The sequence below is a fragment of the Ostrinia furnacalis genome, unplaced genomic scaffold (genome assembly GCF_004193835.3).
Source record: "Ostrinia furnacalis isolate ACB-3 unplaced genomic scaffold, ASM419383v2 OfSCF7487, whole genome shotgun sequence".
Classification (NCBI taxonomy): Eukaryota; Metazoa; Arthropoda; class Insecta; order Lepidoptera; family Crambidae; genus Ostrinia; species Ostrinia furnacalis.
This window is the reverse complement of record NW_021137726.1, coordinates 549,337-565,826: the sequence shown is the minus strand read 5'-3', so window position 1 is coordinate 565,826 and position 16,490 is coordinate 549,337. Positions and strand designations below refer to the sequence as shown.

At 37.0% G+C, this 16,490-nt stretch overlaps 1 protein-coding gene across 1 annotated transcript in view; it reads right to left on the bottom strand.

Annotated features, from left to right (window-relative positions):
• Positions 1–16,490, bottom strand: part of LOC114364883 (neurexin-1a) — a 103,945-nt gene that overhangs the window by 53,197 nt on the left and 34,258 nt on the right. The window contains exons 2-3 of the mRNA XM_028321238.1: positions 10,489–10,638; positions 1,761–1,921 (exon numbers count right to left, since the gene is read on the bottom strand). Coding sequence (XP_028177039.1) covers positions 1,761–1,865 — 105 coding nt within the window. The 5' untranslated portion in view covers positions 1,866–1,921; positions 10,489–10,638. The remainder of the gene's footprint in view (positions 1–1,760; positions 1,922–10,488; positions 10,639–16,490) is intronic.

Genomic DNA, 16,490 nt, shown 5'->3' with positions numbered 1-16,490 from the left:
CCCAAACTTCAAGGTCACCCCGAAAAGCTTAATTTTGATTCAACTGAAATTCTATTCCGAATACAAAGAGCTCTCAACATAATGGCCATGTTGGGGATTCATTGAATTTACATGTTTGTTTTTTAAATTACCCTCGGGTGGGACCCGAATTCGCTTTTTTGGTAATTGTGTTGATACTATAATGATGTATTTACGTAAAATGGGTTTGCGATATCAACCTTATTTTCTGTGTTTCATATAATTTGCTTTGACGTGAAATTTTGTTACGAAATAAATTATTTTTATTCATTGAGAACAGGACAAAAATAGGCAAATGACACATTAGACTTCATTTAGGAAGAACACACACATTACATTTTTAATGTATCGTAAAACGTGGAATATAATAATTTATTGTGGTACTTTAAATTTTCCAAACAATTAGCGACTTGTTATTAAAAATTCAAATACTTTTGTAACAAACTAGGTCAACCATAAGTGTACCAATTAAGGTTTTAATGCGACAATTTGTACTTTATTCATGTTCCATCGATCCACAAGTCATTATTGCCATAGATTACGTTTCTGGGAATCCTTTGGTCATCGATTTAGTTTACTATTCTAGGCTGTACGTGGAAATATGGCGTCATTAGGAAAACTCATACACCTACGCAAGTAATGGCGTTTGTCACCTTGAATTTCTTGTTCTCAGAATGAATTGGTATGTCCTAATGGACAAATAACACTAACGAACCAATTTCATCAAAAAATTTAGGTACCCACGTTTTTTAAGTATTCAAATCAATCAGAAATGAATGAAATGCATGCCCCCAGGGTTTACGTATCCAAGGACACAACTTCACAAATTAGACAAACTGACTTGTTTTTCAAAAAATTAAACTCGCGTTGATCACTAGTTTCAATTGACAATTAATAAGGAAATAACTAGTTTTCATCGCGTGTTTAACTTTTTTGTAATAAAAGGGAAAAGGTTTTCATTTATGTATTGGAATTCTAGGAATTGATCTCGGGACCTAAATTTGAATGAATATGAATCTAAAAAATCCAACCTTTTTATTGGAAGATATCCAAAATTAAGAGCTCTTACGATTTTTACCTTACGAACCTTTACCTAATAGTGGCCACCGAATGAACTTTATTGAGACAGCATAAAGTTCAAAACAAACAAAACATACTCGTATTTTTCTCTAAGGGCTGATTTTTCAATCGTCAGATATCTTTTAACGGAAGAATAAACTTGTTTTGACATAAAATAATAATAATAATAATAAATACACTTTATTGCACACCAAACAAATAACATAACAGAAGAAAAGGAACACATATACACACACACATATTTCCCATATTAAAACTGTCAATGTGCCAAACTTATTCTTCAGTTAAAAGTTATCCGACGGTTGAAAAATCAGCCCTAAGACAGTTAAAATGTTTTATTTACTTTGGCACTTCTAAGATTTTGGTTTTATTGTACCTAAATTGTGTGCTCGTAGTTTGTTGAACTCAAAGGTTCTGAGGGCCTAGTGTGAGTTTACATCAAACGCGCTCACTAGCGAGCGCGTCAAAAATTGGCATTAAATGTATGACGGATTGTACAGCGCCCCTAGCGGGAAACGTTCAAAAACTAAAATATTCATACATTTTCACTCACACTCAGTGATGCAAACTCACACTCAGTCCACTGAGCTCAAAGGGCGTTTGGTTGCAGTCTGCTATAGGATACAGTCTGCGCCGGTTACAGGGTTAAAATTTTAACATACCTCTTGCACTCTCCTATGGACTGTCAGCTTATGCCACTGATGGTCATCAAATCTGGTTTTCGCCGGTTTGATGTGCATCTCCTGCTTGCCATTGCCGAGCCCCATGGTGAGGGAAACGCCACCATCCCGGACTGCCAAGTTGAGGTAGTCGGCTTCATGACCTGGAAATTAATTTGGATTTAGTCGAGGAACATTGAGGATATCTTAGAATAATAGTAAGGATACATAAGCTGTAATATAACTAAAGAGAAAGACTAGAATTACAGGTGGAAATGAGATGTCTTAAACGCACTACACTTGGGCATACCTGCCTAGTTACACTGGAATAAATTTGAAAAAAAAAAAGAATTCGATTTAATGCTCTTGTCAGCTTAAGTAATGTACTTTTTTAACTGTCTCGAGCATGTGTTTAAAATAATCATAATTTTAGATACTAAATATGCGCGAGAGTAAATATGGAGAAAAAAACAAAAAACTATCGATATTCATAAAAAAATATTATTTGCAGCCAGTACGCTGTCACTCGAAGTAGACTGCAATAGACCTTGGTAAATTAAGTACTTTTTAAAAACTACCAAAATCTTACTAGGAGAAAATTGACCTTTGGTTTAGGTAACTACAAGACTCTACTAAGGCCCAGTTTTTTTATTCGTAGTTAAAATAACCAATAGTCAAATTTGGCAGATGTCAAATGACAAATGGTTAAATATCAGAAAAAAATGTTTTTCGAACAATAATGGTTAGCTTGACTTTTAGTACATTTTTTAACTAATTGTTTACATTTTGTTAATATTTAACCATTAGTAGAAAAATTTAACAATTAGTTATTTTAACTATGAATCAAAAAACTGGGCCTAAGAAAATACTCACCGGTATAGAACAGCAATCAGTTAGACTGTCGAGTCTTGAAGTACAGCGTCAGGGCATCTTGGGTGCTGACATTTAGCTCTCCCTTGATCTGCGTGAGGTCGTAAGAATAACTCTGACTAAACTACGAGACCTTACTAAGAGTAAACTCACCGGTATAGAACAGCAGGCCGTTAGGCTGTCGAGTCTTGAAGTACAGCGTCAGGGCATCCTGTGTGCTGACAAATTGGCTGCACGAGGTCGCAAGAAGAATTCTGACTAAACTACGAGACCGTACTAAGAGGAAACTAACCAGCATATAACAGCAGTCCGTTAGGCTGTCGAATTTTAAAATACAGTGTCAAGGCGTCTTGGGTGCTGACAATGAGGTTTAGGTCGTACGGCTTAGATAACTACGAGTCTACTAAGAAAATACTCACCGGTATAGAACAGCAGGCCGTTAAAGTACAGCGACATTCGAGTCTTTTATGCTGACATTGGCTCTCCCTTGATCTGCGCGAGGTCGCAAGAAGAACTCAGAATCTACGAGACCTTACTAAGAGTAAACTTACCAGTATAGAACAGCAGGCCGTTAGGTTGTCGAGTCTTGAAGTACAGCGTCAGGGCATCTTGGGTGCTGACATTTAGCTCTCCCTTGATCTGCGTGAGGTCGTAAGAATAACTCTGACTAAACTACGAGACCGTACTAAGAGGAAACTAACCAGTATAAAACAGCAAGCCGTTAGGCTGTCGAGTCTTGAAGTACAGCGTCAGGGCATCCTGTGTGCTGACAAATTGGCTGCACGAGGTCGCAAGAAGAATTCTGACTAAACTACGAGACCTTACTAAGAGGAAACTAACCAGTATAGAACAGCAGGCCGTTAGGCTGGCGAGTCTTGAAGTACAGCGTCAGGGCGTCTTGGGTGCTGACGATGGGCTCCCCTCCGGTCTGCGTGAGGTCGTACGAGAGGAACTCGGCACCGCGAAAAGTCGCTTCTGATGGTGCCTTATCTGGAACAAGGAAAAAAAAATTATAATTACAATCATGTCACAAATAAGCAAACTTAAATTGCTGTGAATTATTCCGAGCTTAAATCACTGAATAGTTTATTATTATCCTCTTCCCCCCTGGATGTGATCAAGTATAGACGTGCATTTTACTGCGGATTTTTAAATGTATTTTATTAATATATATANCAATAAAATATATTATTATTATTATTATTCGTTGACAGCTCATCTTCACGTAAATGTCATCATCAGTACAAAAGGCTACACATAATTCTTAGAACATTTCATCTGTAACAATTACACATACAAGATGCCATAGTGTTTAGATTCATTTGCTCTCCTTTTTCATCATCATCATCAACATCGTCATATCAACCATAGGACGTCCACTGCTGAGTATAGGCATCCCCCAATGCTGTCTATTTATTGGTTGGTAGCGGCTTGCGACCTTTTTACATACCTAAGTGCAAATTTTGCAACAAAAAATGCCATGTGCTGTACGTATATGCTACGTCATTGTTTCGTAAAGGGGTTTGTATTTGCTTAAGCTGGTCATAAAGTCATCGGTCGCCATCACGCAACGTGCATCCAATCTGGTGGATTAGTCTGTCTCAGATTGAGAGCTAAGCTCCAGACAGCTGCAGCAAGGCAAGTGATGGCAGCACTGCAGTAAGGCTATTGTTGATATTTATATGTATATTACTGATATTATAAACGCGAAAGTTTGTTTGATAACATTAAAAAAACAAATATGTAGTCATTTAGAGATAAGACACTTCTTAGAAGTAAAAAAATATCAAACTAAGATAATAACTCAGCTCTCCTGAGTTATTTCATAAAGACATAAATAATAAAAATTAAGACAAAGTAAAATTGTTATTTTTCCAAAAAACAATAAAATGCCGAACGTAAACATCTTGTTTCCTTGTTTATAAAACACTAAAGATTATGCCATCAGACTCGCAGATAAAAATAATGGTGTCATTTTGTACATAAGCAAATTTACCTTCGCCGAGAACGCTTCGTCCCGAACGCAGATTTATAACACAAACAGCAATTTAATTTTACAAAGCCCTACAAAAGGAGTTGTTCAAAGTTACTGCTACAGTTTCTTGGTGGTTTAATTACGGCCATCATAAATATTGTTGCTGCTAACCAGCTCGAAGTTGCGATCGTTAATCAATTCGCATATACGCCTGGTGGCTGCATACATTGCACCGTTTGATTAGCAAGGAATAAATGATGGCTTTATTCTGTAGGCCGGTATTACTTTGGAAGTGCGCGTTGTGTTTTAAAGTTGTCGCGACTTGATTTCAAAAGTTTGTAGATAATATTGTATAAATGACTCATTATTGCATTTTTAAATAGTATCGGTACATACTTATTGGCACAAAACTACTTGTATTTGAAATAATAAATAATAATAATCATATTATATCAACACCGTAGTACACTATGTTTGTGTTAATAACATTGCAAACATTTAGGTACACTTTTGTACCTTTTTGGCCAGATTAGATGGCCAAACACTGCTGCACCATCTAGACTTCTAGAAGACTTGAATTCTTCTTTAAAAGCGCTATAACATCCCCAGCCAACCTTTAATTTAACCACATTTCAAAAGCTTGAGTATACTCCAGCATCCAGAAGGATATACCCTTCGTCGGTTAATTCAAAATGAGTTAAAGCCTCTCACAATATCAGACGGGATTGCTCTGTCCACACAGGCTTCATTAGGATGGGGCGCACTAAGCCAGCGTTACCTGAGTGGCCCCTTACTGTTGATCAAGACTCCAATGCTATTGACAGGACTCCAATAAATTTATATGTACACTTGTACCTTATTAACCTGGATAATCCTTAACCTTATAGAGGTGACACAATGTTAAAAAATATCATTGCTTTTCGAGCTGATAAATAAACAGGGTTCAAATGGTGGCTATAAAATCTAGCCAGTGCCCTTAACCTAAGACGGTGTATACAAATTTTGATAATTTAAATCGTTTATCAGCCTTCTTTACTGTTTTGAGTAACAGTTAGCCATAGATAGATATTCATAGCAATATAGATATTTGATACATGACAGAATTCATGCGAGTTACAGACCACGAGTTAAGCTAATGAAGTTTAGCTTCACTCGTATAGCTGACGCAGTTTTCCATAGTAATTGTATTCTTTGCAGTTTCCACAAAACTAAGGAAAACTGCAACTTAGCTTAACTCTTGATCTGCAACCCGCATATACCTAATTATCAATTTACAAGCAATTTTAAAATTATAAGAATGGAAATATGTAATTGTATTCAACGATAAAACGACTGAAAAGTAAATTAAACTTTCTAACAACAGTAATAAATATCATAGTTCCGTAAATTCCAAAGGCTGAGCCTGGTAATTCAGCGGTAACTCATGAAGGAATTAAAAGAATTTCCGTAGTAATGTAAAAGTAACTTCTTTGTTCTTAAAGAATGCTCGAGGACAAAGTTTAGGGTCAGATTAGTTGGAAGAGTCCCTCGGGAGTATTTCACGTCGGATTTGAGTCACTGCGAAAAAGCTAATAAAAGACCTTAATCATTTCTGCATAATGATAAAAAAACTTGGGTTTCGGGTCAAGGAATTTTAGTTAAAAAGTGTATATTAAAACTTGTTCTATAGTACCTGTAGAAGAGTCAAAATACGTGTTAAAGAATCACTGCATCTTTAGACATTGTAGGATTAAAGATGCTGGTTGGTTAATGGTAATTTGTAGATTCACAATGTAAGAGGCATCATGATATGAAATAAAATGTAAGTAAGTATGAAAAGACAATCATAAATAAAAAAAAAATACAATGATTTTACAAGAGCTCGGTATCGCATTTTCAAAACAATAATGAGTTCGGTTTGATGCAATTAATATCAAGCACATAATCTGTTCAACTAATAATAGTTAAACTTTAGTTTAGCACGAAGTGTAGGCGTTTCTAATCAAACTAAAATCTTACACGATAAAAATAAGTAGGTACCTACAAAAGTGCGAAGCAGAAAAGGAAAAGTTTCAGAAATAAGCGATAACAAAACAACAAGCGAACTAACCAAATTAGTAATTAAGGTGACCTTCCATAGTCAAAAGCTTGTTAAACGAAACCTTAAGCTTCCAGGAATAAAGGTCAAGTGGCCAGACATTGTGTTGAAAGGTCACGCGACCTCAAGAAAGTTACATTAACGGGTCATGTTCTCTACTGTTTGTGTCGCGCATTAACTAAATCCGTTTCCAACAAAGTTACCTAAAAGTTGCCGAATCGTAAGGGTGGGCAGAACTTACGGATATGGGTTTGTTCTCCCTTAAAATTTCAATAAAAGTTACGCAACTGGGTTTCCCATGAGTTATTATGGTAACAAACACAGTAGCAATTCGTATCAGTCAGACCTATGTCAAATATTGTCATTTCGTCTGTATATTTTTTCAATAAATAAAAATTGGTTAGTCATGAAAATTACTATAAAATAATTTTGAGTAGTGGACATAAAATTGGCTATAAAATCATGTTTTAATCCTAAGCTATTGGCATAAACTCCCAAATTTACGTGCAATAATGTGTAAATAAATAAATAAAATATTAATTTATTATTCTTTTTATCAGACGCCATGAAAATAAACTGAATTACCTTTTTTACGGCGCACTAACAGTTAATATGAAAGATGAATAACATAGGTCCTAAAACAGTTCCCTGCGGTGAACGTCAAATTAATATAACGTGTGTGCCACGTCATCTTATCATATAAGTACAAATAAAAACCTTCTACTTTTATTAATTAGGGCTACCAATCGATCAACATGGAAATCATTGGGGGAGGCGAGGCCTATGTTCAGCAGTGGACGTCCTATGGCTGAAATGATGATAATGACGATGATGTTCCTACGGAGACATCTCGTTTTTATGCAGGGTCCCGTTTAGTAGCTTAGTAGGTATACATGTTTTAATAAAATTTATCAATGTTCACATGAACATCCCGTTTGTAGTGTCCCAATAAAAAACAGTCCGTTCGAATTTGTAAATCGAATTTCAAACACACCACCCGTATTCACAACCGATGCTTGCTAAGAGATGCAGCAAATCGAACGCACAGCGTTGAACAGAGCTCTGTGATTAGTTCCCGTGTGACCCTGTGCGTCCACGCGCATTCTTTGACCTCATAGTACTGTTTGTGAATACGGGCGTTAGTATACATGTTTTAATAATTATCAATGTTCACACAAACATCCCCTAGCTAGTGTATCTAATTATAGTGTCCCGCAAAAAACCGATCAATTCGAATTTGTAAATCGAATTTTAAACACACATAATGTGTGTTCACACGACAGTCCAGTTTTCCGGGATCCAGTAATTTAGGATTGTCATACATATTTGAAAATGTTCTTTGATCAAAAGCTTTTATCTTGAATCTTCTGTGGTTTATTCAAGTATCAAACCGACTCCGCCATGACCGTGTAAGAACCATTAGTTAGATTGAAGATGGCTTGACAGAATCGATCGCTTAACATGCATTATCCATTAGAGTCAGACGCGTTTAATATTTGATGTGCTTACACTCAAGACCCATCTATAATCGTAGTGTAACCACACACGTGGACTTGTCCTCATGGAGACATGCCGTTTTTTGCAGAAACTGGTTTCTGCGGGATCCCCTTCTGCATGTATACGTGTTTTATTAATATTAACGTTCACACGAACATCCCGTTTGCAGTGTCCCGTAAAACCGATCATTTCGAATTTGAATTCGAATTTCAAACACACATAATATGTCCAGTTTTGCGGTATAATGCATTATTAGATCCCGCAAAACTGGATATCCGTGAGAACAAGCCTTACTGTGTTGTTTTCGTTGTTAACACAACCCAAAACTAGCAAACAAAAACGAAACATTCCACGTTTACGTCCGCAACTTTTATTACCTCATTGACTCTCGAAACAACGTTCGCAGAACTTTCTGTACACACTGACGCGCAGTGGCGGGGCAAGACCTAAATTTGATGTGGGCAAGACAGATTTCGCGAGGCCTTGTTCTGTGGCGACCTGAAGACGGATTTTATGAAATAATAAAAAAAAAACGGGTCAATGGTCTATTCATTGACAGTTTCTGATTTCTTGATTCAGTGATTATTTTTAAAGGAATTTTGCGCCAAAGAATAATGTTTGTCACTTAAAACCGTGTTGTTGCTTAATTTTGTGTCTGATTATGGCTGAATTTGTTTGGAAAAAAATAAATTAACTACATTGTTTAGCTATCAATAATTTATCCTACTAATATTATAAATGCGAAAGTTTGGATGTNTTCCAACTACACTAAAAACCAGACACACAAATTTTACTTACGTCAGTAGTCGCGCAGTGAGCAATTTGCCGCAAAACGTGACATACGTTCAACAATCGTTCTCTATTGCGGTCACCTGCGCACTAAATTTCTTCTAATTTCTAATACATGGAGGTGAAGTATGGGGAGGCAGCTACTGAAACGCTTGACTTTAACAAACGCATCGTGTAGAAAATAACTCGATTTTTTTGCCGAGGGCGGCAAAATGCTCATAGCGCGAGCACTCTAGGGTTAAATGTATGACGGATTGTACAGCGCCCCTAGCGGGAAACGTTCAAAAACTAAAATTTTCATACATTTTCACACTCACACTCAGTGATGTATACTCACACTCAGCCCACTGAGCTCAAAGGGCGTTTGGTTGCAGTCTGCTAAAGGATACAGTCTCCGGTTAAAGAGTTAAAATTTTAACGTACCTCTTGCACTCTCCTATGGACTGTCAGCTTATGCCACTGATGGTCGTCGAATCTGGTTTTCGCCGGTTTGATGTGCATCTCCTGCTTGCCATTGCCAAGCCCCATGGTGAGGGAAACGCCACCGTCCCGGACTGCCAGATTGAGGTAGTCGGCTTCATGACCTGGAAATGAATTTGGATTTAGTCGTGGAACATTGAGGATATCTTAGAATAATAGTAAGGACACATAAGTTGTAAATGCTTATAAATAGAGAGAGACTAGAATTACAGGTGGAAATGAGATGTCTTAAACGCACTACACTTGGGCATACCTACCTAGTTATACTGGAATAAATTTGAAAAAAAAAAGAATTCGATTTAATGCTCTTGTCAGTTTAAGTAATGTACTTTTTTAACTGTCTCGAGCATGTGTTTAAAATAATCATAATTTTAGATACTAAATAGTTTTGTGCATTAAAACACAAAGAAACTGCGCGAGAGTAAATATGGAGAAAAAAACAAAAAACTATAGATATTCATAAAAAAATATTATTTGCAGCCAGTACGCTGTCACTCGAAGTAGACTGCAATACACCTTGGTAAATTAAGTACTTTTTAAAAACTACCAAAATCTTACTAGGAGAAAATTGACCATTGGTTTAGGTAACTACGAGACTACTAAGAAAATACTCACTGGCATAGAACAGCAATCAGTTAGACTATCGAGTCTTGAAGTACAGCGTCAGGGCGTCTTGGATGCTGACATTTGGCTTTCCTTTAACCTGCGCGAGGTCGCAAGAAGAATTTTGACTAAACTACGAGACCGTACTAAGAGGAAACTAACCAGTATAAAACAGCAAGCCGTTAGGCTGTCGAGTCTTGAAGTACAGCGTCAGGGCATCCTGTGTGCTGACAAATTGGCTGCACGAGGTCGCAAGAAGAATTCTGACTAAACTACGAGACCGTACTAAGAGAAAACTAACCAGTATAAAACAGCAAGCCGTTAGGCTGTCGAGTCTTGAAGTACAGCGTCAGGGCATCCTGTGTGCTGACAAATTGGCTGCACGAGGTCGCAAGAAGAATTCTGACTAAACTACGAGACCGTACTAAGAGGAAACTAACCAGTATAGAACAGTAATCCGTTAGGCTGTCGAGTCTTGAAGTACAGCGTCAGGGCGTCCTGTGTGCTGACGATGGGCTCCCCTCCGGTCTGCGTGAGGTCGTACGAGAGGAACTCGGCGCCGCGAAACGTCGCTTCTGATGGTGCCTTATCTGGAACAAGGAAAAAAAAAATATAATTACAATCATGTCACAAATAAGCAAACTTAAATTGCTGTGAATTATTTCGAGCTGGGGACACTAAATAGTGTTTTATTCGTCGATAGCGCATCTCCACATAAATGTCACCAGTACAAAAGACTACACATTATTAGAACTTTACATCAGTAACAACTACAAGATGCCATAGTGTTTGGCTTGATATGCTGTCCTTTTTCATCATCATCATCAACATTGTCATATCAGCCATAGGACGTCCACTGCCTGCTCATAAAAGGCATCCCCCAATGCTTTTTTATAGGTGCAATTTTGTAGCAAAAAAGTGCCATGTGCTGTACGTATATGCTACGTCATTGTTTCGTAATGGGAGTTTGTATTTGCTTAAGCCGGTCATAAAGTCATCGGTCGCCATCACGCAACGTGCATCCAATCTGGTGGATTAGTCTGTCTCAGATTGCAAGCTAAGCTCCAGACAGCTGCAGCGAGGCAAGTGACGTCATGTTACAGTGAGGCTGTATTATTAATACTACTATATAAAATTAAAAAAGTAAATGTATAGTCATTTGAAAACGAAACACTTTTTACAAGTAGAAACTAAATATCGAATTAAGATAATTATTTTACTCAGGAGAGTTTACACAAAGGCTGGGTTGCACCATCTGACTTTAACTGTGACAAACGTCAAAAATCTGTCAAACTCCATACAAAAAACACCGGTTATGGTTATACCTAGTTGCCGTCAAAGTTAGGTGGTGCAACTCAGCCTAACAGTTATTTCTTGACACGGACAAAAGTAAACCTGAATGTACGCAATTTTGTCAACGCAAGCACAGTGTACGGCGTTCATTATTTTAAAGATGATTAGATTAGTTTAAATACAAGTAGTTTTGTAGCAAAAAATAATTTAAAAAAAACGTACAATTTCTTCTATTAGCTCCAGAGTTTTAAAACCAAGCCGCGAAAACTGTAAGACATTCCAGCGCATACTTCCAAAGTAATACCGGCCTACAGAATAGAGTGATCATTTATTCCTTCCTAATCAAACGGTGCAATGTATGCAGCCACCAGGCGTATGCGAATTGATTAACGATCGCAACTTCGAGCTGGTTAGCAGCAACAATATTTATGATGGCCGTAATTAAACCACCAAGAAACTGTAGCAGTAACTTTGAACAACTCCTTTTGTAGGGCTTTGGAAAATTAAATTGCTGTTTGTGTTATAAATCTGCGTTCGGGAACCTTTCTTGGCGAAGGCAAATTTGCTTGTGTACAAAATGACACCATTATTTTTATCTGGGAGTCTGATGGCATAATCTTAAGTATTTTAGAATTTTATAAACAAGACGTTCACGTTAGGCATTTTATTGTTTTTCGGAGATTATTTTACTTTCTCTAATTTTTAATTTTCATTATTTATATCTTTAAAGGTTCAGCCAAACCAACGCTATCACACGCGATCAGCTGGCGTGCAGCGATGGCAATCAATGCATTTAAGTCTAATGATTAGCTAAGAGATGGCCAAACGCATTTATGACTGCCACAACATCTAGACTTCTAGATTGTCTGTATTCTTCTTTGAAAGCCCTTTAATGCCATTTTCATTTAACCACATTTCAATACTGGAGTATACTTCGTTGGTTAATTCAAAATGAGTTAAAGCCTCTCACAATATCAGACGGGATTGCTCTGTCCACACAGATTTCATTAGGATGGGGCACATAAGCCTGTGTTACCTGTCTGAGTGACCCTTTATTGTTAATCGAAGAACCAATGCTATTGACAGGAGCTTTTGACGTGCACTTGTGCCTTAATAACCTGCATAATCCTTAAGACGGTGTATTAAGTATCAACTTTTGATAGATCAAATCGTTTATCAGCCTTCTTTACTGTTTTCGATAACAGTTAACCAAAGACAGATTTCTATAGTAATACAGATATTTGATACATGACAGGATTTGCAGACTGTGTGACTGATGCAGTTTTTCATAGTATTTGAACTCGTATAGTTAACGGTTTACACACAACTAAGTAAAACTACGTCAGCTATGCGAGCTAAGATTAACTTAACTCTTGATCTGCAATCCGCATAAATATCAATTACCGCAATTATAAAAATATAAGTAAAAAACACGTAATTTTATTCTTCGATAAAACGACTGAAAAGTAAATTAAACTTTCTAACAACAGTAATAAATATCATAGTTCCGTAAATTCCAAAGGCTGAGCCGTGGTAATCCAGCGGTAACTCATGAAGGAATTAAAAGAATTTCCGTAGTAATGTAAAAGTAACTTCTTTGTTCTTAAAGAATGCTCGAGGACAAAGTTTAGGGTCAGATTAGTTGGAAGAGTCCCTCGGGAGTATTTCACGTCGGATTTGAGTCACTGCGAAAAAGCTAATAAAAGACCTTAATCATTTCTGCATAATACTGACAAAAAAAACTTGGGTTTCGGGTCAAGGAATTTTAGTTAAAAAGTGCATAATATAACTTGTTCTATATTGTACCTGTAGAAGAGTCAAAAGACGTGTTAAAGAATCACTGCATCTTTAGACATTGTAGGATTAAAGATGCTGGTTGGTGAATGGTAATTTGTAGATTCACAATGTAAGAGGCATCATGATATGAAATAAAATGTAAGTAAGTATGAAAAGACAATCATAAATTTAAAAAAAACAATGATTTCACAAAAGCTCGGTATCGCATTTTCAAAACAATAATGAGTTCGGTTTGATGCAATTAATATCAAGCACATAATCTGTTCAACTAATAATAGTTAAACTTTAGTTTAGCACGAAGTGTAGGCGTTTCTAATAAAATCTTACACGATAAAAATAAGTAGGTACCTACAAAAGCGCGAAACAGAAAAGGAAAAGTTTCAGAAATAAGCGATAACAAAACAACAAGCGAACTAACCAAATTAGTAATTAAGGTGACCTTCCATAGTCAAAAGCTTGTTAAACGAAACCTTAAGCTTCCAGGAATAAAGGTCAAGTGGCCAGACATTGTGTTGAAAGGTCACGCGACCTCAAGAAAGTTACATTAACGGGTCATGTTCTCTACTGTTTGTGTCGCGCATTAACTAAATCCGTTTCCAACAAAGTTACCTAAAAGTTGCCGAATCGTAAGGGTGGGCAGAACTTACGGATATGGGTTTGTTCTCCCTTGAAATTTCAATAAAAGTTACGCAACTGGGTTTCCCATGAGTTATTATGGTAACAAACACAGTAGCAATTCGTATCAGTCAGACCTATGTCAAATATTGTCATTTCGTCTGTATATTTTTTCAATAAATAAAAATTGGTTAGTCATGAAAATTACTATAAAATAATTTTGAGTAGTGGACATAAAATTGGCTATGAAATCATGTTTTAATCCTTAGCTATTGGCATAAACTCCGCAATTTACGTGCAATAAAGTGTAAATAAATAAATAAAATATTAATTTATTATTATTTTTATCAGAAGCCGTGAAAATTAACTAAATTACCTTTTTTACGGCGCACTAACAGTTAATATAAAACTCAATAAAACTCATTTATTTCTGTAAATAGGCTTAAAAAAAGCAATTTTACAAAAAGCACAGTATGAAAGATGAATAACATAGGTCTTAAAACAGTTCCCTGCGGTGAACGTCACATATTTTACGAAACTCCACCCCTAAGAGGGTAAAACGGGATCCCCGCGTACGAAGTTACGGGCGGCCGCTAAGTTAAAAAAAAAAGTAGTAAATATACATACGGAACCTACCTACTTTTATTAATTAGGGCTTGTTCCTTAGAAGACATCTCGTTAATAGCTTAGTTTAATAATTATTATCAATATTCACGCGAACGTTCCGTTTGTACTGTCCCGCAAAAAAGCGATCCGTTCGAATTTGTAAATCGAATTTCTAACACTCTTATGTCTGTCCAGTGTGCCTACCATGAGTTTACGTTAGGTGTGCTCGCTAGCGACTGCGTAAAAAATGACATTTAAATGTATGACATATTGTGCAGCGCCCCTAGCGGCTACTTTCAAGAAATAAAATCTTCATAGAACTTTTTGACGTATTCGCTAGCGAGCTCACCTAACGTAAACTCATGGTAGGCACACAGTTCAGTTTTTCGGGAGTAATGCAGGATTGCCTGCATATTTAAAAATGTTCTTTGATCAAAAGCTTTTATCTTGAATCTTCTGTGGTTTATTCAAGTATCAAACCAACTCCGCCATGACCGTGTAAGAACCATTAGTTAGATTGAAGATGGCTTGACAGAATCGATCGCTTAACATGCATTATCCATTAGAGTCAGACGCGTTTAATATTTGATGTGCTTACACTCAAGATCCATCTATAATCGTAGTGTAACCACACACGTGGACTTGTTCTCACGGAGACATCCCGTTTTTTGCAGGAACTGTTTTCTGCAGGATCCCCTTTAGCAGCAGGTATTCGTGTTTTAATATAACGTTCACGCAAACATCCCGTTTGCAGTGTCCCTTAAAACCGATCATTTTGAATTTGAATTCGAATTTCAAACACACATAATATGTCCAGTTTTGCGGTATTATACATTATTATTAGATCCCGCAAAACTGGATATCCGTGAGAACAAGCCATTCTGTGTTGTTTTCGTTGTTAACACAACCCAAAACTAGCAAACAAAAACGAAACATTCCACGTTTACGTCCGCAACTTTTATTAGTACCTCATTGACTCTCGAAACAACGTTTGCAGAACTTTCTGTACACACTGACGCGTAACCTAATTTAAATTTACATACTAAGCTGTTCGAGTCAGCAATGTAAGTTGAAATGAGCGATTGCGTCAGTGCCACTTGGTTATATGGAGTCGTAGCCTTTTCGGGTAAAGGAATGCCATATTGGTTTTGGGATAGGCGTGCGAAACCCAATTTCGCTGGGTACCGTGTGCCAACACTGTATGCAAATTTTGTCCAGCGGTTTATTCTAACTCTACTACCTGCTTTAATGTAAACTTTTGAAAACTAAATTGCTCTCATAGTGTTTGCTGTTACATAAAACATGCTGGAGCTGGTCAGCGCTTCTAAGCTCGCTGCAGTACAAAGGAGAACCTTGTGTGAATGTTTTTAATAGTCAATTGGTACAGCCTTGCAGAGTAAGTTTTGTAGGTAGTTTAAAAATACCTACTTTAGATGGGCATAGTGTCATATTTTGATAGAATATTATCAATTAAAAAAGATAACGCTGCANGTTCCGCGAGGCCGTAGGCGGTGGCCCACGTCGCCTACGCCTTACGCCGCCACTGCTGACGCGTAACCTAATTTAAATTTACATACTAAACTGTTCGAGTCAGCAATGTAAGTTGAAATGAGCGATTGCGTCAGTGCCACTTGGTTATATGGAGTCGTAGCCTTTTCGGGTAAGGAATGCCATATTGGTTTTGGGATAGGCGTGCGAAACCCAATTTCGCTGGGTACCGTGTGCCAACACTGTATGCAAATTTTGTCCAGCGGTTTATTCTAACTCTACTACCTGCTTTAATGTAAACTTTTGAAAACTAAATTGCTCTCATAGTGTTTGCTGTTACATAAAACATGCTGGAGCTGGTCAGCGCTTCTAAGCTCGCTGCAATACAAAGGAGAACCTTGTGTGAATGTTTTTAATAGTCAATTCGTACAGCCTTGAAGAGTAAAGTTTAATAGGTAGTTTAAAAATATCTACTTCAGATGGGCATAGTGTCATATTTTGATGGAATATTAACAATTACAAAAGATAACGCTGCATTTTTTGAGTCCTCAACGCCTCTATATTCCATTATTTGTGGATTCACTGTACAACTGTGGCGCTTGACATCGCCCGCGACTTCGTACGCGTGATTCCCGTTTTACCC